The sequence below is a fragment of the Triturus cristatus genome, chromosome 7, assembly GCF_964204655.1.
Source record: "Triturus cristatus chromosome 7, aTriCri1.1, whole genome shotgun sequence".
NCBI classification, from domain to species: domain Eukaryota; kingdom Metazoa; phylum Chordata; class Amphibia; order Caudata; family Salamandridae; genus Triturus; species Triturus cristatus.
In genome coordinates, this window is record NC_140590.1 from 458688865 (window position 1) to 458711128 (window position 22264).

At 43.1% G+C, this 22264-nt stretch overlaps 1 protein-coding gene and 1 long non-coding RNA gene across 6 annotated transcripts in view; one reads left to right on the forward strand and one right to left on the reverse strand.

Annotated features, from left to right (window-relative positions):
* Positions 1 to 16600, forward strand: part of LOC146809917 (uncharacterized) — an 81556-nt gene extending 64956 nt beyond the window's left edge. For 2 of the 4 annotated variants that reach the window (XM_085616784.1, XM_085616783.1), the window contains exons 3-4: positions 2091 to 2182; positions 15993 to 16600. In XM_085616784.1, coding sequence (XP_085472910.1) covers positions 2091 to 2182; positions 15993 to 16015 — 115 coding nt within the window. In that variant the 3' untranslated portion in view covers positions 16016 to 16600. The remainder of the gene's footprint in view (positions 1 to 2090; positions 2183 to 15992) is intronic. The other 2 variants (XR_014966509.1, XR_014966510.1) reach the window with 2 other exon arrangements.
* Positions 1 to 22264, reverse strand: part of LOC146809918 (uncharacterized) — a 269958-nt gene that overhangs the window by 19825 nt on the left and 227869 nt on the right. For both annotated transcript variants that reach the window (XR_014966512.1, XR_014966513.1), the window contains exon 5: positions 14793 to 14904. This is a non-coding gene — a long non-coding RNA (uncharacterized LOC146809918). The remainder of the gene's footprint in view (positions 1 to 14792; positions 14905 to 22264) is intronic.

Genomic DNA, 22264 nt, shown 5'->3' on the forward strand with positions numbered 1-22264 from the left:
GTGTTTCAGAACCCAACACCAAATCTGTCATCTGTTTTCTACCAGACGTTTTCAGTAGAGAAGGAGTACCTGAAGAGTTACTAACAGATAATGGTGTGCAATTTATGTCTTCCAGTATGCAAGAGTTCTTAACAAAGGTAAGAGTGAAACATTTACGCACTCCACTTTGTCACCCACAAGCTAACGGGAAAGTTGAGAGAGTCAACAGAGTGTTGGTTGAAGGTATACAGAGTACGGTAAAAGCAAGAGGTGACTGTGAGACAGCGGTTAGAGATGTGGTTTGGGCAAATAGAAGTACTCCGCACTCTAATTCAGATGCTGTACTGTTTGAGTTGATGAGAGGGAGAAGGGCAGTATCTACACTTAACCATTTTGGAAGGGGAAAGCGTTTGGTGGTGATTGTAATGTTTTCAGTGAGGCCAGCAAAGCAAAAAATGCCAGTGATTATGCTAATTGTGAGAGGTGTGAAAGGGAAAGGAGGCAAAGAAGAGAAGTAAAGTTTTTGGTAGGTGAGTTTGTTCGGGTCAAGGATCCTTTGCTATTGCAAAAAGGGAAATCTAAATTTAGAGAACCCAGTTGTATCATTGACATTAAGGGACAGGCAGTGAAACTAAGTAATGGACAGTGGTGGAATGTGTCTCGATTAGCCAATACTGTTTTGACCACATAAAGAGAAAGTTCAGGTACTCAAATGGTACAGAAAATTACTAAAACAAGAAAAGTTCCCAAGAAATGTTATGATTGAATTTTATTTGCTGTACATTTTGTGTGATTCTTTGAAAAGTTATCAGCACAACTTTTTTTTTCTTCTTTCTCCTTCTTTTCTCTTTCATTTTCTATTATCTTTTGTTATGTAACTAAAAGGAGATTAGTTTTCTTTCAAAAGAGGGGAGATATGTGGTGGATGTTATACTATGTAATGATGATTAACAACATTTAGTAGGTAACTTACTTTATGTAGTATGTTATAGAATGGGGAGTACTTCATTGGAACTTGTATTATATGTTATGTAGTAGTTGGAATGTGGGACACAGCGGATTGGAATACCAAGGTCAATTGGTGCTGATCCTACTGGCCCTCTTGCCCTGTATGCTGCTTTCTCATACTACAATAAACCTACAAAGAAACTATGTTGGTTATTGGCGTTTATCTTAACAGTTCTGTACCAAGATGGATGAGCACCAGCTTCAGGACAGATCCCTTTATAAAGGAAACTGTGCTGTACCAGCTCGTGCGACACCAGAAATAAAGTCCGACAGGCAACATGGAAGTGCAAATCTTTCAGTGTGACCTTTCGTAAAATCATAAGTATATCTATCTAGTACGAATTCCATAAAAATAACTCTGTGCTCAGATGAACTCCATATTCTGTTTTGCTAAATGCTGGTCCTGATATCCAGTGAGCCCTAGTAAGCTGATACCCATGGGAGACTGACAACCTGCAGGCAAGCTTTACGACTATTTAAAAAAAGCTGTGTATTTTGTCTTCGTATATGTGCAATATATACTATAACTTTACTTTTTCCTTATTTCCTCTATTTCCAACACAATTTAACTCAATTTCTCATATTGTGAATCTCTGGACATCTTCCCTGATAAGCACATTAACTTATCAGCTCACGTTAACTCACTAGCTAAAGGGGTACAACTTTGACTAAGATGCCTTTGGGGGGTATAAAACAGTTGATCCCGGTGCCTGAGTGATTTCATACATGTAGTTCAAATACTTATGTTTTCGAGGTTGGAATATGGTAACTCCCTAGAAGGGATTTCCAATCTTTACCTTACCACAGAACAATTGAACTAAAAATCTGTCCTTCCAGTGCCCCTTCCACCCATAAGTGGTACACATTTTGGGGTCATGTTATGCCAGTAATGCTACCACTCTCATTGATAGCTTTTGCTACTACCTCTGTAAATATTGTTCATTTTTTATAGTTATAGATATATTATTGTCGCCTCTACTGTACCAAACTGTTACTTTGTGGAAATGTACCTTATGAGGTCCTATGTATATAAATGTATTATTTCTGCTTTGATACATCAGGCCCATGGTTTCCTGAAATGATATTTGTTTGAAATTTTTTAGCGAGTGTCCGGAACCAGAACTTACATTGGAGGAGAGTGTAACCTCACTCCACCCTAACACTGGAGCAGTATCCACCAGTATCAATAGAAATGGTAGGGTGCACACCTTTTTTACTTATACATACAATCTTGTCTAAAATCTTCCAAGAATGCGTGTAAATCCGTCAGGTGCCCTTCCCAAAATGGCACCTGGATAAATGACAAAAATGAAAGGATGGGGCATTATCTTGCCCCAGACCGAATGCACAGCTACGTCGCGCCACTTTGGCAACAATTCATATTTTTCTCCATTATAAATACTTTTTTGACCATGTTTTCCATGCTTTTTTTCCCTTTCCTTTCATTAAACCTTTTCTTAAATCCACACGTGGGATATTGTGCCATTTTCAAGTTTCTCATGCTGAAACTGTGCCCATCCGGACCTCTTGCTAAAACACGACAAATCCAGGAATTCATCCAAAGCAGCGTCTATTTAAAAACCCAATGCATTTTGGGCTGCAAGTGCCCTTCGTCAGGGGCCACTATGAATAACAATAAAACAAAAATTCATTACCATAATGACCATTAGTTAACATGTTGCGTCATCACCATAAATCACTTTTCAATTTTACCAATATTACATCTCAACTCATCCTTAATTACTGCAGTGAACCCTTTTTTATAAGCAATGTAAATGATGTAAATAATGCCCCTCTGTTCTCATGGCAAACTGGTGTTCCTGTCAAACACATTCCATATAAGCCTCACATCCCTCCATTCCAAAGCAAACATCTACCCCTCCTTTGTGCCAATATGAATCTAATTCACATCCCTATTTACCTTATTCCTCACTTTCACTCGCGATATATTCACCCGCTGCATTTATTGGACACAAATCCCCTTGCACCCCTTACATTTCACCGCTTCTCACTGTGCGCTCGTTATCCATCTCCATTCATTTCTCACACACCCTCCTACTCACCTTACATCTCTACTCCCCATTCATACTGCTCAATCCGCTGCGTCAACCGTCACTACCTATCCTCAAACAATCCCCTATTTCCATTTGATGCTTAACTCCCCCATGCTTACTCGTGACTTACATGCATTCAAACATTCACATTTGACACCACTCAAAGCAAACACTCCACGTTCATCCCTCATCCGAAATAAACAATCCGACAGCTTCATATGCCTGCTTCAGACGTTCAGATGAGTCCAGCGCCATCTCCGTTTCAATGAGTGTTTGTTAACCTCTTAGTTCTACCCTTCTTTAACCACGACCTCCCTAGCCCAACCCTCCTCATTGGCCCACTAATTCATTTTTTTCCGCCATGAAAACGATAGCAGGGTCACTTTCAAGTTAAATCACCTACATTGCCCATAATGCAGTGTACTGAAACGTTAACGCATAATCTGCATTTTCGAATTCTTTCTGCACCATTTAAAAGCAATTGGTTTCGTGACAATACATCATTGGAACATGCTGATTATTAGCTGGATATGAATTGTTTTAAAGTCATTTCTCTTTTATTTAAACACCACTTCTTTCTCAAACCCAGATGTTGCTCCGTTGGTGTGGATAGTTGCCATGTTCTCTAATTCTCAATTTCTCCTTTTTAGGTCTCGCCTGACCCAGCACATGTGCTGGTCTGGCAAGACTTTTTGAGAGGGCTCCAAAAAGTGCGACCAGGCCAGCCTAGAGCTACAGTGCATGTGCGCTGGCGCGGGCGCCGCCATTTTCCGCGATTACCTTCACTTTCGCGGTCGCTTTGATGCTTGGTCACGATCGGGATCACTTTCGTAGCCGCAGGGCCGCTTGGCATAGCCAATAGGTCTCGCTTTTGGGATCTTATAAGTATTTAGTTATGCAACTGTTGCATGGCTAACCACTTATAAGGTCCCAAAGGCGAGACCTATTGGCTATGCCAATGCTTGTTTGCTTTGTCTTATAATTTTATTGATTGTATTCCTAGATTTTTAGAAATCCCTAGTTTAACGACGAACTGTGTCTGTTAGAAGCTCCACACTGCACAATTGTATGAAAAGCGTGCCGTTCTCCGATTTCCATCCTTTGCTGCATATGCCCGAGTAATAAGGGACCCTTCTGCACCAATAGTTTATGTTAAAATCCCCAGGGCATAGCCAAGGTCTATTTATCACATACCCGAGGCATGTTTTCGAAGTTGCAGGTTGGTGTGTATCGGATTTACCTAAAGGCAGATGGGGTAGAGAGACAAACACAGGCATACGAATGAACAACATCTCTCCAAAGCATTAATTACCACATTGCCCAAACGCACTTTACTCGTTTTTTTTAATATCTGTAAAGTCGGCTAACCCAAACGTGGATGGAAATGCATGTTTTATGGTGCAAACACCAATTTCTGAACTTCTCTTCATGTTATAACGTGTAGTAATAATACAGCACGCAGACCATAACTTAATACATTTGAGTTATAAACAATATCTGCTTATTAAATCAACATGATTTCCTTGGTTTCCTTTTTGTTGCATAGAAGAAATCATTGCATGCTTATTCATGCGTGTATTTTTGGTTTTAGAGTAACTCTTTCACCGCTTTGGGTTGTCAGGGCAATAACACGAATGTGAGGTTTATATATGAAAACAAACCTTTTTAGTCACATATTTAGATGGATATATAACGTATATAGATTCGTTTTCCCCTCACCTGACTGTAAAAGGAGGCTGTATTAGGGATGTTTATGAGATAGCCCTTCTTTTGACGACCTGGCATAATTAGTCATTCTAATTAATCCAATGCGCATTTTTGTAGGATTTGCTTCCTGGATTAAGGAAGGGTACATTTAGTTTGCAGCTCTGGTTTTGGTTGGCACCGTAGACAACCAATGCATGAGTGGCATTTCCATGTCATTGGAGTTCGAGATGCACACGTTTCCGGGTCTTTCCTTTTGGGCCATTGGGCACATGACATGAGGGAGGACATCCTACGGGACCACGGTCCTCATTCTGCCGTCGCAGTGACACTGCTCACATGACCCTGAGCTGGGCCCCTCCAGTTTAATCCTGGCTCACATGTTTCTCACTCCAGGCCATGGTATTTTACCCTGTATTTGGCCATTATTTGTTAGTCTTCAGTGTTTTCTTCTCTCTGTATACACCCTGCAACGTTTTCTAATCAGGATAATATTTCTTCTTTTCTTTGGGTAATCATTTGGCTTACTTAGTGGGTTAGATCAACTTGTTCAGTTTTCTTTTTACGCCAGTGCTGCAGATATGGTTTTCGTGGATATTTGTGTTTTAACGTGGTTTTATTTCACTTGTTTTTAGATGACCCATGAAATGTCATTGCTTTTTTGTTGAGCAATAAAGCAGAGTTCTTCAAAACATTTTGCTCTGATTTCTTCTCCCCTCCCCAAAGAAATAGGTCTCTCATTTACACGAGTTTGAGCTATTGGCATTGTAAATGACAATGCCTTTTATTTATGTTTTGGTTTTAAAAACAATGCCAATAGCTTAAACTCGCGTAAATGCGAGACCTATTGCATTGCAAATGCTTGTTGAACTTGCTGATGCTTCCCCAATATAGGGCAATATATGATAAATGATCAATAGAAATGGTAGGGTGCACACCTCTCTGCAAGAGCCATGGGGAATAGTTTAGGAAGTGGACTCCGGGGAGTAGATCACAAATGCTCATACAAAGCAGGAGAAGTGTTAAAGGATAATTTATGTACTGGAAGGATCCCTCTCCACTACAAAAACTATTCCTTACAGAATCCCTATGAGGCAAGGGTGGCACTGTTGGAGTATAGAAAACGAAAGTGCACCAGCGCAGGGAGAGAAGAAAACAACGCCACACTGTAGTCGATATGGTGCTGTTCCGCGCTCTCCCTTTCCTGCAACACAGAGCAGTAACTTTGGTTGCTATACTGCTTTACTTTTAAGTAAATCTGGGCCAAGTTTTTTCTTTGAACACCAAGGGGCATATCAGCAAGGAACGGCGACGAATAACGCAAAGCGCGCTTAGCACTTTGTTATTCATCGCCATCTATCTCTGGAATTTATCGCCCTGGTAGCGCGTTATCAAGAACGCGTTGCTCCAGGGCGATAAAAATTCCAGAGAGTCGTTTTGCAGGGTACATCGCTGGCTTTCCAGAGATGTTCCCTGCAAAAGGGCGATAACCTTGCTGATACGACCCTGTGGTCATAGCAGCATAATCCACCCCCTATGTTAGGGATGGATAAGTCAGGATTTTAGCAGACATTAGTTTTTGGAGAAAACAGCAGTTTTCTCCAAATACTAACGTCTGCTAAAATACTGGGGCAGCCTTGTAAATATCGTGATGTGCACATCAGCGATATTTGCAAGGCTGTACTGCTCAGTGACGCCCACTTTGCATCTCATTAGAGATGCAAAGGGAGATGTTGGGAAAAAGGGTGCTAACATGCGATTATGCATGTTAGCACCTTTTGTAAATAGGGCGATAGTTTTATCTAAAGCCAAAAAAGCGGAGATAAAGCCCTTGTTAATATGCCCCCAAATGCACACAGGGGATCCAACATGAACCGGGGGTGAACAATGGGTGGATTTTCCCTAAAATACATGAGCTTCATTAAATATTGTGGGAATTCGCCTGCGAGAATACGGCACTAATGCATTATTTAAATGCCAACAGGGAAGCATTGCGGGATATTTGACCTACCGCCGCTGTACCCCGTTACGTTTGAGGCCACAGTGAACTCGTACAAAGAAGGTGGCCCCCACAAGGTATAGACTTGACAGGGAGTGTTGAGGGAATCTGCCTCCTTAATCCCGCACCTAACCCTCAAAGCAAGACGTGTGTCAAGGGGTAGAGAGTGCCCACTGGCATTAATGTGGCACTGGAAGCCTACAGCTGGGAAGTGAACTCCTGGGTGGACTCCTGGCTGCGCTCCTGACAGTGAGGACCTAGAGAGGCACTAAGACTACTAAGAATTGTAGTTTTGAACGTTGATTATTCTTGTAAATTGAATCCCATCTAGAGCAAGAATAAATGCTTTGCTGGGATGGGAATGGAATATTCCCATATATTTCCTTATGAAGGAAAAATTATTACAAATATTTTGAAGGCACCTTTACCCATGTGGAAATGTACACCTGCTACATTTCCCTATACAGAAAAAGTTACACATGTGAGTACTCTATGGAATGCGCATTAACCACAGATGCAAAGTACCACGCTATGAAATGTGTTTAATTCCTAGAAAGCCAGAAACATACTCCAAGGTGTAAATGTCTATATTTTTTAGAAGGGAAGATTGTAAACTGGGCCAGTAGTGCGCTCTCACTGGCAGCTTGGAAAGTTATAAATGGGAAAGAAAGTGACAGCACAGTTTCTATGGGGCTTATCTACAATGTAGTTTATGTACAACTCGATTGCTTTAAATGGGATAGAGCAGTGGTGCCTAAAGACAGCGTGCTTGCAATCGAAGCATTAAAACATGAATATAAGAGTGCAGTTTAGTTTTAAGATTTCATTTTAATGATCAGTGCCTAAACGTGCTCCTTGGTCTTTCCATAGAAATCATGTAATTGAGACGCTCATTATCCTTGTCTCATAGCACTTGCTGCTTTTAAGCAACAGGTGGCATTGTGCACCAGGTAATGGAAGTCACTGGCTCCAGGTTTAGAGCTGGCGGTTCAGTAACAGTCCCCACACCTGAACTCATGTATCCAGCGGCAATCAAGAGATTACCAGCACTCGAGACCTAGCACGGGCGGATCTCAGCGTTGCAGTGCACGCGCCTGCAGAGGGGACAATCTGGCGTAACTCCCTGGAAGCCACAGAATAGAAAATGAGCAGTAGGTTCCCACTTACCCTGATTTAGGACGTTACCCCAAATGTTCTGAAAATAGGCAATAAAAATCGGCGGCCCGATTCACAAAAAACATCATACATGTGCACCCGTATACTTATTCCTATGCTTAGCGGGTATGCCTATGACTTATAGGAATTCACAAATATTCCCAGGAGTAGGGCAGGCTAGGAATGTCGTCTGGCATTTGATTTTTCCCGCTGTTGAGTTGTTATATCCTTTTCTTTGTTTTCAACTGGGATGGACTAATCCTTTCCCAAACACCATCACCAAGTTTGGGGGGTATTTCGTTCCCCTTTAAACCTCGGAAGGAGAGTTAGTTTATTCATGTACTTGGATACATTTTGCTCCATTTACTGGATGGGAAAGATTTGTTGATGCGTTAGTGAATGGCAACAAACTCATAGGTTTTTAGGTGCTCACAAACTCTGAAGGCAAACCATGCCTTGATCATCCAACGCACCACCCCCTGAGTGGATGGGAAAAGACCAGAGTGGAGACTGCGACTGGCAACGGGTCCATAAGCTTTGGATGTTCGCAAACTCTGAAGGCAAACCATGCCTTCATCCACCCACTCCCCATCCAGTGCTTGAGGTTTATTTCTGTGTAGCTTCATGCAGTTGAGGCATTCAATACCTCTGTACTAAACTCAGTTACATCTGCCATGTATCTTTTTGTGGATTTCTGACAGCAGTGGATGGAGCCCCTTTCAGCATCTGTCCAATTTTTATGTCTTCCTAGTTCACTATTGTCCATTTTTTAAGTTAGTCGGAAGCAAAAGAATGTTTTATTTTTTGCTTTTAATTTGTCAAACACAGTCTCCCACTAAATTAGAACACTGAAATGTTGAGAGCTCTATTGAAGACAGTGGAGTAGCTCCGGACTTATAATGACTGGAATAAGCTCAGAGCTCCAACTTTACATTGTTTCTCTTCAGGCTTCTCACTTTTTTTAAATTTTGAGCATTCTACCCTTAGTGGGTGGAATAGCCTCATAGGCTATACCTGCTGTTAAAGGCTCTCACCCTTGTTATAGGACTGAGCCGCATGGGTTCAGGGCCTTCAACAACCGGTATACCCCTTGTCAGTGGACTATAAGGCTATATTAGAACATTGGCATGTTGAGAGCGCCATTGAAGACAACGGAGTGGCTCCGGGTTTATTATGGCTGGTATAAGCTTGGGGCTTCAACATTCAAATTTTTGTCTTCATTTGTCTTTCTTTTAAACTTAGAACATTCTACCCTTAGTTGTTCGGAATGTTCTAACAGCCTTACAACCTGTCTTGGGCTATACCGGTTATTAAAAAACTCCCTCTCCCTTCCCATAGGTCCTCGTCTGAGGGTCGAGCCTATAACTCGGGTTCAGGCCTTTAACAACTGGTATAGCTCATTGCCAGCAGGCTATACGGCTATATTCCCTCCTTGATACAGAAAAACAATGCATTGAGATCACTGGATGTCAGAATAAACATAAAAAGATGAGATCCTCAACACGTGGGACCCATAAATTCCAAATTGGTCTTACAAGCCCGATGGAAATCACAAATTGCACTTGGTGAAAACAATGCAGGCATTAGCATGGACCTCTGACAAGCAGTAACTTCTCCAGGGGAGGAAAATAACAGGGATTCATACGGGGCACTCGTAAACGAGCCGCAAATAACGAAAAACAGTATATAACAAGCATTTGCAATGCAATGGTCTCGGCATTGTTAAAGTTAGAGCTATTGGCATTGCTCCTGACATTGTTTTTGTATTTTGTATTTTGTAAACTGAGATAATAGAACAATCTGACATAACTCGGAGAATAGCATTTTCTGTGGGCCCGACCTTGGCAGGGCAATTTGGACCTCTGTGTAGACGACATAATTATGGCTATTTTTTTATATCGGAGTTAAGGGTGGGGGGTGTAAAAGCGACGATATGAATATGCCTATTTACATCTACTTTATAAACAATCATTTGAAGCTTTAACAAAAATATTTAACAACAAAAACGATCTGGTTAAAATATTGAGCAGCCTAGAAATAACGCAATCGGCGTGACGTAAACATAAATGAAACAAAATCCTACTTCTGAGTAGAAGAAAACTAGCCCTACAATTTCCCTGAGTTACATACGAATCTAACCTTTAATATGCGGACTTTCAATCCAATAGTGTTCCCTCGACTATATATACACAATTGATTTTATAACATGATCCTAAATTACATATTGGGCACGGAGTGAACGTTATACAAATGACTCGACTATGCGAAGTATCTCTTGAGATGCGACTCTTGCAGATTGAATGAGGTGGACAACACATTTGAGCGCCTGTTGTAAGGGTGAGCTGCCTACAGCTACACGCTGCATCATCGTGTATAGAGACAGTCAGATGGCGAGGCAGGGGCTTTGGGCCGCTAAGCACGTGCACAGCGGCCACGAGCCCTGCATTACACTTTTAGATCCCGTCCCCTCCCTTCTCTGACCTCTTTAACTGAGAGAAACTCCAGTAGCGGGAAAACAAGGTGCCGATCCAGGAAGTGTGCGATCTTCGTGGTGAGATCGTACTGCGCCATCTTGGCAGAAAAGAAAGCTTCAACACCCGAAAACTTTATTAAAGACTGAAAGAGGGACAAAGGCGTGTGAGTAAGGCAGTCGGGAAGTGTCAATACTGGTAGGTAGGCGTGTACTAGAGTGGTCAGTGGAAATAGAAGAAGGGCGAACCTGGCTCGGATGATCGGGGGAAAGACTGTTGATAAAGAAGACGGTACCCATAAAACTGAAGCCCGAGTACCGTGCTTTGACTGTCGCACAAGCCTGCTACGAGTAGGGTTGGCACCGAACACGTTTTCTACCGGTGTTCAGTTGGTTTAAGCTCCTTATCTAGACGCCTAGTTTGCTCAGGTGCGCGTGCGCACGGTGAAATCCTGCGTACTGACTTGTCTGTGAAACTTGAATTTCTCAACTTCCCGCGTGTGTGCAAATCAGCCTGGATTAACTTCAGCCTTGCGCATTCGTGTGTTTTGATTCCGAGATGCGCATTCTAATCTTGGAATGCAAAGAGATCATACAAATAATTGGGAGAGGATGTGGTCTTGATACTAGACTGCTGACCTTTGGAGCTGGAAAACGAAGGTTCGAGCCTCGGGGTCGACTGTGATACTTAATCTCCCCGTGCATACCATAAAAATGAATGTAACGTAACTGGTGCCTATGTAAAGCGCTCCAATACCTTCGGATCGATTTCGCGCTATATAAATCGGCAGAAAAAAAGAAAGAACAAGAAACAGCGACGGAGTGTAGGCAGGAGCGAGACTGAGAAATGGAAAAGAACAATACAACAGTGAAATAAGCAAAACAAGCCGAGGGACCCGGAAGACACCACCGCCTTTCTCCGAGGCACAGCAGAAAATGCCTCGGAGAAAGGGAGCGTCCTTTTCGGATTTGGGGGCGTGTTTTGCTGTTGTCTCCTCCCTGAGACTTCGCGCAAAAAACACGCCCCCCGATCCGAAAAGGACGGGGCATAATCGGAGTGACTGGACCTCTTCTCCAGTGGCTGGCCAGCATTTAAGAGGCCAGCCAATGGAGAACAGGAGAGAAGAGGGGCGGGTGCAAGCCCCTCTTCTTAAAGTCATTAAATCTCGCGAGCGAGACTGCGCAAGTGCAGCCATCGCTAGCCGAGACCTAAAAACGAAAGTTTAGAAAGAGTAAAAGCCACAATATTTATTACTAAATATGAAAGTGGGCAGAGTGTTAGGCAGAAAAGGCTACCTGCCCTTCTGGGGATCCTGCAGGTGGAGCAGGATAAGGGGGAAATCATTAGCTTGTGGTTCAGTGTTGAAGAGGTGGATGTTCAGGCGGAGGTACGGTGGCTTTGAGGGCTCACTCTGTTGTGAGTGAGGAATGAAAACTATGAGCAGAAGAGGACAGAGTGGAAAGAGAATACTGCCTAAAAGCAGATGAGACCCGAGCCAAAGGGAGACACTCTGTTTCAGCTCCAATGGGTTTTGCATTGTTTTCAATACTATCTTAATTCCATTCCATAGAATGGTTTCGATGAGATATCACAGATTCATCAGGAGGGTAAAATGGACATATGTGGAACAGAGTGATAGGAGGGTGGAGCCGAAGTAAATGGTTCAACAGAAGGGGTGTCTAACAAATATGTTTCAAGTCCTTGCAGAATTGGAGGTGGGAGAGGCACTCAGGCTTCGCAGAAGATTTTGTCGGGTTAAGGTCATGAATTTCTTGAAGGGTTCTTTCTGGCTTTAGGTAAATACAAACATCCTAGTCAGAACAGAAACAATGTGTATTTAGCGACTACGCTAGTGTATGGTGCCACCTAGTGGCGCAAAAGCAGGCCAGGCCTCCGAGAAGAATGTGGACCTGGGACAACCAGCCCCACCTGCTCTCCCTCGAGACAGCTCCTGCCACTCATCGAGGTGAGGACGCTGGAAATTCCAAAGGCGGGCCACCAAATTACTAGTGTAAATAGCCATCCAATGGCGTGCGTGCACCTTCTGCTTTTAAACTCCTAGGGCACAGTTCACAAACACTTATAGAAGAAACGCCTTCAGTGGAATAGTTGGAAATGTACTCTCATGAATTTACGCCCATGATTGGAGTTTATTTGTGACTTTTTAGCTATTCTCAAAGTACTCCTGGGATTCGGAGACTGTGGAAGTTTCCCAAGAGTACTCTGATGCATTAATATCTTTTCCTATGAGAGATAAATATTTCCACATACAGAAAGGTATTTGGACTTATTTTTTCCTTCTCTAGGGGTAAAATGTTTGTATAGAAACCCTTTTATTTATACCCCCATCAATATTTGGGGTATTCCTAGCTGAAAATGTATGCCCTCTATCAGGTGTGCACGATCATTGGGCTAAGAGCCAAGGGCTAGGCCGACTGGGCTGGAGCCTCCGGCCTGGGAGACTGGAACAACAACGGCTTTAAGTGGAAGTGTGGTCTATAGAATTATGGGCGTGGCTTAAAATTAAAATTAAAAATCTGTGCTTAGCATAGTGCACCGCCAGACTGGTATTTAGCTGCTTCTGTCATTGCAACCAGATATATAATACCGTGAGTAACTTTGCACATACAACAAGCCAGGACTATTGGCTTTGTCAATGATTGTTAGTTGTATAAGATAAATAAGCCACAACTATTGGTTTGTTGTTTAGAATATTGAAAATGCTTCAGCTCTGAAACTATGAGACTGTGAAAGAACTATAACAAATTTCTTGGAAGTCACACCAAAGGCAGTGAAGGATGGTACTGCTGCAGAGTTAAGATTTTATTTCACTCTGATGGTGAGGGTGAGGGAAAAAATGGAGTGCCCGCTAGGGACCCGTCTCAGCACCTGCCCGTGCTGAGCAACGGCGGACCCGGCCCACTTACATCCCTGGGAATAACTGACGACATTATTTACAAGCCCCTGGCGCAGCCAGTGCCTCACTTTTAACATGGGAAAAACTGACGTTGGGGGCGGAGCAAGGAGCTTGTAACTGACCCCCAGTGCTTAACAAGGTCTGATTTTATTCTTTTCTTTCTGAGCCTGCATGCCCGGCTCTCCATGCCAAATCTTTGTACTTACAAAAGGACCAACTTGGGCTACATGTAGATAGTGCAGAGGAAAACCGGCAGTTATGAAAGATATACCTTTACTTCCACACCCCATTCACAAATACACAGCAGTAGTGCTCTGACTACAACTGAAAACCAATACAAGGTCTCATCAAAATTTAATTAGGAGAGGGACACAGCGATTTAAGGCAGAAAATTCCGAGAAGGATTCTTCACTTGAAAGAAAAAAACTGTTAAGAATACCTCAGATTGTTTTACAATCACATTTATACGTGTAGACAAAGAAGCATGGCTGAGAAGAGAAAAACAAGTAATGGAACAAGACATCAACGCCTTAGTTTCACTACATTCACATATCATATATGCATACTTATTTCACACAAGGAACTTTACTGGAAACCAACCTTAATTTCTCTAAAGTAACAATGAACACCTGAGGGCCCTAATCTTTAACCCGCACGTTTTCTTCCGGAGAGGAGGCACATGTGAGTACACAGGAGAGTGTGGGCGTTATAGAGAGAGAGGTCAGTGCTCCTAAATCTAATTCCAGGCATTGTGGTACTACAGTGCATAATTAGCACCTGTTTGAGCATATACTTTCCTTCATCCTACCTTTCATACTACAGTTGTTAGGCCTGTCTGCGCTGGCATATCTTTCTACTCCTGGCACTGTGGTCATTATCTCTCAGATTGGCAGTGAGTGGCGGTGATGCAGGTCTAATTGGCTGGGTCACTCAAGGAACAATTAGTTGCCTTTTTGTTTAATGCACATGCCAAACGAATCACTCCAAGGCACTCTCAATTTTGTTGACAGCAGTAGCAAATGGGCTACATGGTGAATTACCCAGGATCAAACATTTTGGGTCACTAATTCCTTAGACATTAAATGAAACACCAGTCACTGTTTTGATATGCACAATTTAAGTGTCAAATCCTTGACACTCTGAGATGGAATTTGCCCCCACACTATCTCCTATGGCTTAAGTTGCTTGAAATATCACCCCATATTAAATGTGACTGCGCCCCATTTTCAGCAAAACACTGTCCAACGAAATGTAATTAGACATATTCAAAGTAGTTCTAAAGCAGCATGTCTCTAGATGGTAGATTCACTATAGTTTTCACTTTAGCTCATTCAAGTCTGTTCAAGAGAAATGAAATACAGAGAGGTAAGAAACAGAAAAACATATCTAAAGCATGCTAGGCACCCTTTCTCACCCCTCTAAGAACCACCCCCTGGCCTTTTGTCAGGACCAAGTTACTCCCAAACCTAGGTCACACTCAAGACATCTAAGTACCCTCAACGTACCTGGACTGGGACCACAGTCTTCAGCTGTAGCGTGAACATAAAGTCATCAAGTTCCTGACCCGAATTTACCTTGGAATGCCTTTGCAGAGTCGACCTGTAAAAAGATAAACCTCTTTTCCCCACCACCACCGATGGAAGATGTAAATGAAAATGCTCGAAATGTTGGAAACCATGATTTATTGAAACATCTAAGCATGAAGAAAGCCCCAGATTAATCCTGGGGTTAAAAGTTAGAAACTGGAATGATTCTGAATTACTTATCTCAAAAATAACTTTCACTCTAATTTTATTCCCTCGATGACATTGCAAACAAGATATTTTTTCCTTTGCAAAGGCATCGTGTTCAACGAGCTTCAACAAAAACCAATGTCTGAGAGTTTTTTTAATTTTAAAAACAATATTGAGGTTGTATCTGAAACTCTACATTCTATGTGTTTATTATCGCAACAACAACACTTCTGACAATCGCCAGTAGTCAGATTAAATCACTTTTTTTTAAATTAAATCTTTTTATTCAATCATAAAACAAAAATCATACAAATCAAGCAAATCAGTACATTACTATAATCTCACAGTACAGAGTCTGAAGACACAGCAAATATATACATTTAGGCATTAGGCATTAGGAAACATTACAAAAAGAGCATACTTTGTCGTTTCACATTTAAGCACTTAAATATCTTCATCGTCTACCACTAGGGAGGGAGGGAGGACAACATGGGCACACAGCATACCCGTACTTTTGTTCCGTGGATCCCATATTCTGGACCATTTTTGTGGGCAACCCCTACTTTCATAAACCACCCTCTCAGCCTGCATGTGATGGAGCAGGGTTTTTATTATAAAACCAAATATCTGTTTCGTTTTCGCATGTTTTAATTAAAAGATCTACTGATTAATTAATAACAATTAAAATGTATTGTGAGAAGTCTAACCAACCTTATTAACAGAAGAATTACACGTGGGAATGCTATTGCATGGCTAAAATAATAAGTGAACTAAGTTGGTGAGCAAACTGACAGAAATAGATGTTGCTTATGTGATGTTATTGTGGTTTGCGCTTATAATTAATATGCATTAATGGCTTTTGATGTCGCAAATGGCTAAATAAGTACATGCACATAAGGGTATTAGTGGGGGAATAACACTGTATAATCATTATCGTGCAGTAATTATGTTTTGTGTTTATTTTTACTTAAGTTGTCAATTGTGGCCTGCCATAAAATGGCCACCACCCGCAGCCTGCATTTGAGTTGATGGAAATTTTTACAAGAAGGCTTCGCGCTGCTTATGACCTTGCCTGAACAGTGAACTGAAAAGCCATGACCATGACGACAAATCTGGGACGGATGCCAGAAAAGCCCCTGAACATAAATGTTGTTGCGAATATGAATGCTGAACTTATAAACTAATGATCCCACGACTGGGATACATTTATCTGGAGAAACATCCGTAAAAGTATCGAATTAGTTATGGACATCTTTATTTCCATTCATTTATCCTAGTCGACTAATATGTGAGAACTTTCCTTAGTGTATCAAGACGACATTATTTCCGCTGTTCATCCATTTTTCATTACATGTTTGTAACATTTGGAATGTAACTTTTAGTATAAGAATGAGTAGACTAGAGAGGTCTAGTGCCACTTCTTCCCGAGCTGATGATCCGAGGTCCCTATGCTGACGGAGAGGACGGTGACTCTACATGACGGCAGGAAACTCTGTTTACTTCTACTGAGGACCGGTTCTGACTTAGGATCTGACATTTAGACAGAATAGGTAATTATGAGAGAAATGGTTTTGCATTTATTTGGCTTTTCATGCAATTTTAGATAAACATATTATTCTGTTTGAATCACTGTGTCGGGTGGTTATTTCTTTGTCATGATTTATTGAATATGGAGAATATTATGGTGTTGGTTTTAATTTACTAGATTTAAAAGCAACTAGTTGGTTGCATCGACCTCAAGGTATATGCAGATCGGTTAGGTACAGGAAAGTGTTTCCCCCATATACAGGGCACGGATAGAGTGGTAGGATTGAATGTTGGTGTAATGGGCCCCACCAGCGTGTGATGTGTGTGTGTGCGTGTGACTGCGAGATCACTCCGTCCGTGGAAGTAGAGGGGATTCGGAAGTTCTGATCTGCACCACATGCACCAATCCATGTCTAACTCCCAATCTTTGTATCGTAGCTGAACTTCACCCCTCGATGTTCTTCCAATGTTGCTCTTCGTCACCATACACCCCAGTGTAACCCACCGGTCCATAACAAATCCGTAGCGTCCCAAATATTAAGGAGATACATCTGGGGGAAATGATCTATTTTAGACTTACACACGTGAGTCATACCACCAATGACTTTTTCCCAATACTTTCGTAGAACAGGGCAGTACCACCATTGATGCATATAAGTACAGTCTAGGCCACAACAACGCGGGCAAGCGGGGGATCCCAGCACCCCCATCTTAACCAGTACAGAGCTGGTGTAGTAAGTCCGATGCAACAATTTGAGTTGTATGAGTCTGAATCGTGATCGGATCGCTACCTCGCGAGGAGATGCCAGGGCTTCCCTCCAGTTGTTGTCATCCAGATCTCCCACATCATCAGCCCACTTAGCCCGCAATTTATCCTGAGCGTCTGGAGTATTATTGAGGATTTTCCGGTAAGTCAGAGAGATAACCTTCTCCGGGAGATAGTCGTCCAACAACCTGTCCTCTAGAGGCTAGGAAACAGGTACCTCCGAGTTCTTAGGAATGGCTTTATACAATGCATGTCTGACCTGCAGATAACGGAAAGTTTCTCGATCATGCAGTTGATAGTCTCTCTGCAGATCGGCAAAGGGGATCACTTTACCACTTGCCCACAAATCCCCGATCGTAGAAAGACCTATCAAATCCCATTTATCGAATCCTGGCTGCTGGGAGAGCATGCCCAAGTGGCCGGATTCCAGCACGGGAGTAACTTGCATTATTTTGTCTCCCCACCCCAAAGCCCGCGTTGCTTTATTCCATATATCCACAGTAGAGGAAGTAAGAGTAAACCTGGGTACATAACGAGTACCTCCATAAAGTGCTCTGAGATAGGAGCCAGGTACCATATTATGTCGGTCCATTCTATAAGTGGGGTCCGAAACAGGTTGATGAACCCAGTGATTTAAAACAACTAATTGGGAAGCCCAGTAATAAGACCTGATGTCAGGCAGGGCAATACCATCATCGTACAAGCTCTTTGTCAATTTAGTACGAGCAATATGTGGGCACCTCGATCCCAGAGCAGGGCCCTAACTACGGAGTCAATTAATTGGAAATACCGCGGAGGAACCGAGTATGGCGTGTTCTGCAAAGCATACATAAACCAGGGGAGGGCCATCATCTTATACAGGGCCGCTCTACCTAGCAATGTAAGGGGCAATGTTTTCCAGTGATGGATATCAGTTTTGAGACGATGCAGGGGGGCAACAAGTTACATTAGTAAAAGACAGAGGAGTCTGGCGTAACATAGATTCCTAAATATTGAAAACCGTCCATCACTATGCTGGCCTCACAACCCATCGGTAAAAGTGGAGGGACCCCTCTCAGCACATACACCACGGACTTGTCCCAGTTGATTGTATACCTGGAATATTTTTGAAATAGAGTGAATATTTGGAGGACATGTCGCAGTGAGAGAGAAGGTCTGGCCAGATGCAACAAAATGTTGTTGGCGTAAAGGGAAATCCTATTGGACAAATAAGGCAACCCAGTGCAGTCCCCTAATAAGCGAGTCTCCTCTTATCCAAATCGCCAGGGGCTTCAGGGCCAGGGCAAAGAGCAGGGGTGACAGCGGGCAACCCTTTCTCTTACCCCTCCCCAGGACAAAGGATGCGGAGCGGGCACCATTAACAGAAATCCGTGCCAAGGGGTCAGTATAAAGAAGACGCACCCAAGGCAGGAATCGACCCCCAAAACCATACCACTTAAGTGCAGTGTAAAGAAACGGCCACTTTGTCATATCAAAGGCAATTTTGGCATCAAGGGACATAATAATGGTATCTTCTTGGATAGTGGCGGACCTTCCCAACACTCCATACAACCTTTGGTGATTCAATGCTGTATTTCTAGTGGGCATAAAGCCCGATTGGTCGGGGTGTATTAGTTTAAGAAGGCATGTAGAGAGGCGTCATGCCAAGAGCTTGGCGAGGATCTTGACTTCTGCGTCCAATAAAGAAATGGGGCGATAGGAGCTACATTTCTCCCGGGGTTTACCCTTTTTTATAGATCACTACAATAGGGGCTAATCATTGCTAGCAGGCAAAACACTGTGAACTCGGCTCTCTTCATACATTTCTATTAAGAAGGGGGCAATAGTAGTAGCATTGGATTTATATAATTCTATTGGAAGACCACTTGGGCCCATAGCTTTACCCGACTGTAGAGAGCCAATGGCCTTTGTAACCTCTTCGACTGTAAAATCAGCTTTCAGGTTCTCCACATCTTGAGCATCCAGAGTAGGTAGCGGCAGGGTGGCCAGTAACTCTGCTGAATCAGCCTGGGTGGATGACTGCCTGGATGTGTACACCTGCTCAAAGTATCTAGCAAAGGCCTCGGCTAGTTCGGTCCTGTCACTTATTACCTCTCCCTCCTGTCCCACTATCTGGGCCACCCATCTGTTCGCCAACTCCCTTTTATCCAGCCACGCCAACAATTTACTGGCTTTATTCCCCATATCATAAATACGATGCTGGGTCGCTCGATACTGAGTCTTAGCAGCCTCTTTAGCAACATCTCTGTATTCTTTTTGCTTAATGGATAATTTATGTGCCGTCTCTGGATTATGGGAGGCCACCAATTTGGCTTCAAGCATGGATACCCCTGCTTCTAATTCCTCCAACTGTTGCGCCTCTCCTTCCTGAAATTCACGGTTTCTAAACCAAATGTAACTCCCCCATTCTGATTCACAGGGGAAAGACGAACATGCTTGGGCATGGGAGGCAAGGGCTGGAAATTGCAGGACTCATTTAACTCCCGCTCAACAGCAATGTTAGCCCTTATTTATCCATCTGGTCCTGGAACTTGGCAGGCCTTTTCACTAACCCTGAGTAACAGCAGTTACTGTGTAAGTCAAACGTGGGCCTAATTTGTCTCTAACAAATGGAGTTTATAAAGGATAAGGTCGTAGCAGATAATTATAATGTGATTTCCAACTTCGCCTCAACTAATTTCGAAGGGCGTGTAAAGGGAGGCATTTCAATCCTGCTTTCTACAAAAGACATGTGGAATTATCAAACCATTTCAGTTTGTAACAAAACTATACATGGCTTGAAGTTAACCTTTAGTAATCCCTGGCTAGCTAATTCTACATTTAATCCAAACTATTTATTGCCGTTCTGGAGTGTAAAAATGAAGGGAACTTCGGGCAGCTTTTAGAATCTATGTTAGTTCATTTACTTGAGTTCTCCGCGCTTCTCAAGATAGGATATTAATAATCAGAGATTTTAATGTAAAAAATCCAAACTTCCTTATTGATTTCTTTCGGGCGAAGGAAATAGAGGCATTCTGGCCAATTCTACCGAACATTTGGACAACACAAGGTAAGGCAGACAATAGAGGAGCTGTTTTTCTGTCTACACTAAGGGAACTTGGAGGCATATGTACAAGGAGTTAACACCGCATTAGCGGCCCTTTTCCGATGGTTTTGCGGCGAGATTTTTATTGCGTTATTTACAAGCTGCCGCTAACCTCTGTTAAAGGCAGTTTTCCGGCAAAAACGTCTATTATAAAGATCACCACTTCTGTTAGCGATAATGACATGCAAGGGAGGCTTTCCCGTGCAAAAACGGCCACTAACCCCACTCCGCAATATTTACAAGGGGATTCTTGAAGTTTGGAGGACCAAAAAAACTGCCGATAACTGCTTTTAGAGTCAGACTTTTAAGAGCAGAAAATAGCTGGTCTTAAAAATGGAGATAACCCTTGGGGCCTCATTGCAGCAGGTTTTGGTGCTGGACAGCGCTGCAAGCAATGTTGCTGCACTACCCTGTAGCAAAACTACAGGGCAGAACTGCGTACCATCAATAAGAATAAGTGCGCGTTCCTGGGCCTCACTCATGAAAAGTGTTACAGCGCTGTGACAAGACAGCGTTGCAACACTTTTCACTACCCCCTTCTTATGACACCACAGATGCGCTGTATTTACTGGACAGCGCTCCATGACGCAAGTAATGACAGATATGTCTGGAATCCTGACGTATCTGTCTGCGCTAAAGTCACGCATTGCTGCAGTCGTGTCACAACCATGACGCAACTGCAGCAATGCATGGGGCCAGCCTATCCCTATGGCACTGCGTCACCCTTACGCCTGCCCTCAGGCAGGCATAAGGTACTGACGCAGTGCCATTTTTGAGGGGTGCCCAGGTGTCGGCGCAGTTAGAGATCCATCGGTGGCGGTTGCGTGCTGCAGTGTCATCGTCTGCAAGCGTTGTCGGAGTGGTGGTGTTGTGGGAGTTGATGAGACATACTTCGGTGGCCTTGATCCAGCTGCGAGGGGGCGATGATGGCGGTGGTGTACGGTTGGGCATGGTGAAGATGTGATGTATAAAATGATGAATGGTCCAGGAGAGTCCGGTGGTATGGCTGTAGTTGAAGGTCCCACTGGCAGAGGAGACGTGCTTGTCAATGTGTCCTGCTATGTGGCTTGCTGTGGTGACTAGCTGGACGGTCGGGGTAGTCCATGCGGGTGATTTAGTAGCCGTTAGTGATGGCGATATCCGGTCCGGAGCAGATGTTAGTCCTGGCAGGCGATGTGCCATCCAGGGTTGATGGCGAGGAGGGTGCTGGCACTACAGGGGTGGAGTGTCTGATAGGAAGGGTCCTTTGTGCTGTGCGCGGTCCAAGGGCAAACGGACACAGACAGGCTTGCCCTTGGCACAGGAGATGTCCATTACAACGCAGGTATCACATCGTAATGCCTTTACAATGCAACTCCAACAACGCAGGTGCCTTTACATCGCATTCCATTACAACGCATTGTGAGGTTAGTAATGGGGTATTTTTAAGTTTTAGGGTGGGTATAGGTTTCAGGTGTCGGAGATGAAATGAGGGGTGTATTATATTAAATTTGAAATTTGGGGTGTGTTTTGGGGTCAATCATGAAAACTGGAGTGTGCATTTGGGTCAAATATGAAAATTGGGGTGTGCATTTGGGTCAAATATGATTTTTAGGGTGTGTTTTGGGGGCTCAATGATGAATTTTAGGGTTCAAGGTTTGCTTTGGGGTGCAAGGATTATTGTTAGGGTTGCACTCACTGAAGTGGGAATAGTAATGCTTACATCTCACAGTATTAGTATGCATTGTAATGGAATGCGATGTAATGGTATGCGTCGTAACTCCGTATATACCTTTGGCACACCTGTGGTATGCCTGCTGCGCATGGCCGCACAGCGGCCGCCATTGAGAAGTGCTGCTGGGGGAAATGGACAGCTGGGAGGTGGGA